This window comes from Triticum aestivum, unplaced genomic scaffold (assembly GCF_018294505.1).
Source record: "Triticum aestivum cultivar Chinese Spring unplaced genomic scaffold, IWGSC CS RefSeq v2.1 scaffold264816, whole genome shotgun sequence".
NCBI lineage: Eukaryota > Viridiplantae > Streptophyta > Magnoliopsida > Poales > Poaceae > Triticum > Triticum aestivum.
Window position 1 is genome coordinate 1 of NW_025253402.1, and position 1,992 is coordinate 1,992.

At 43.6% G+C, this 1,992-nt stretch overlaps 1 protein-coding gene across 1 annotated transcript; it reads left to right on the top strand.

Moving 5' to 3' along the window:
* Positions 1-4: 4 nt before the first annotated feature.
* Positions 5-770, top strand: LOC123177473 (NADPH-dependent oxidoreductase 2-alkenal reductase-like; the record flags this gene model as incomplete). Its single annotated transcript, XM_044591200.1, has 3 exons — positions 5-34; positions 217-299; positions 392-770. Coding segments are annotated over 3 exons (492 nt in total), but the record flags the coding sequence as incomplete, so codon positions are not given.
* Between the last annotated feature and the right edge of the window lie 1,222 nt (positions 771-1,992).

Sequence of the window (1,992 nt, forward strand, 5' to 3'; positions counted from 1 at the left end):
CTATGTAGTTGGCAGTGCCGGTTCTGATGAGAAGGTATGTACATGCTCTTTTTCTCTTCTCCTCCTGCCGTGCTTTCCCCAGATGATGGATGGTTTTGTTCATACTGATTTTGCCTCACTGCCTTTAGCAACTTCACTGATCCCCCCAAATATCAATATTTTTCATAACATAAGTAATACACCATTTCTCATGGGATAAATTTGCCTTCTCTTCAGGTCAACCTCCTGAAAACAAAGTTTGGATTCGACGATGCCTTCAACTACAAGACGGAACAGGACCTCAACGCCGCACTAAAGAGGTTAATTGCAAGCCCCTTTCGATGCTATACCACTGAACACTTTGGGCCGATTAACCAAGAATAATTGGTGTCATGATGCTTTGCTCTATCAGGTGCTTCCCGGAGGGCATTGACATCTACTTCGACAATGTGGGTGGTGCGATATTAGACGCTGCGCTACTCAACATGAGGCTGCACGGGCGGGTGGCCATGTGCGGGTTGATTTCGCAGTACAACCTGGAGCTGCATGAGGGCGTGCGCAACCTTGCCTGCGTCGTTACCAAGCGCGTCCGCATAGAGGGGTTCATCGTGACGGAGTACTTCGGCACCTACCGCAAGTTCGAAGAGGAGATGGTAAGTCACCTCAAGGAAGGGAACATTACCTACGTGGAGGACGTCGCCGAGGGGATCGAGAAGGTACCGGCAGCACTCGTCGGGATCTTCTACGGGTGCAACATCGGAAAGCAGCTTGTGGCTGTTGCACGGGATTGACATGACATGCCAGAGGCCCAGCAAGCATCAACAAGTACCGATCTGCGTTCTGAGATCAAAATTCAGATAGGTTCCTAGTTTGGTTTGCTGGATCCAGAACACGTTGTGCTAGTGTTTAGTGGAAGTTGGAGAAAATTGGGTGCTACTTTGGTGAAGCATAGATTTTCCATGCTACATAATAAGTGGAACCGTTGCACACTCTGACCCCTGGGCGCACTTCATGATATATGTCCATCTACCTGTCTGCAGAACTCCTGTAAACTTCAAGGAACTTTTCTCATCGAGAGATTTAAGATCATAAAGGAACCCATTGACCAGGGCACACGGTTACTTAAATGTGTACAGCATATATATTGCAACCTGAATAGTTTCGCTTCTACAAGGTGCAGCTTCCTCAGGTTGCATGCCGAAAAACTTTGGTTTACCGTAAATTCTCTAGATGATTGTAGTACCAAGTACTGTACTCCATCACTCCAATTTCTAAGCCCCCTTCATATTTTGTGTCAAAATTTGACAGTGAGTTTGAATAGGAAAATATAAGTTATATATGTCACAAAAAGTATATTATCGGATTCATATTCGAAAAAAGTTTATAACTAATTATATATTTTTGTTACATGTATCTTATATTTTATTTTTAAAATTCATGGTCAATGTTTGATCTACTCCCTCCGTCTCAAAACAAGTTTCTCAACTTTGTATTAGCTATAGTACAAATTTATACTAAGCTTGAGACAGTTATTTTGGGACGGGAGGAGTATTATACAAGGGAGCCTTACAACCTAACTTGTACACTTTCTTTTCCCTTCTCTCATGCTTCAATTTCTGCCTCGGCTCACTCCTCTTTCCCGCAACCTATGTGGCAAGCACTCATTCAAAGTAAGGTAATGGAAGAAGGGTCGTGGCTGTTCCGTGACGCTGAAGCCTCATGACGAGATGGCCCGTCCATAGCATGAGTAGTTGAAACAAGTGAATATGAAATTCAAGTTGTTTAACAAATTCTAAGTTGAACAGGGGTGAAAATGGAGTTTTGTCATAAATAGAGTAGTAGGCCTCGTTGTAGAGTTACATAAGTACGGTTTCACTAAACTGGAAGAGAGAGGGGGTGGGGTTAGATTTCTGGGCTATAGTAAAGACTTAAAAAATATACAACTATAGTGGATTTAAAACTAAAAAATGGAGTCTCAAGTCTTTTCACTTGGGGGGAGGGGGAGGGGGGGGG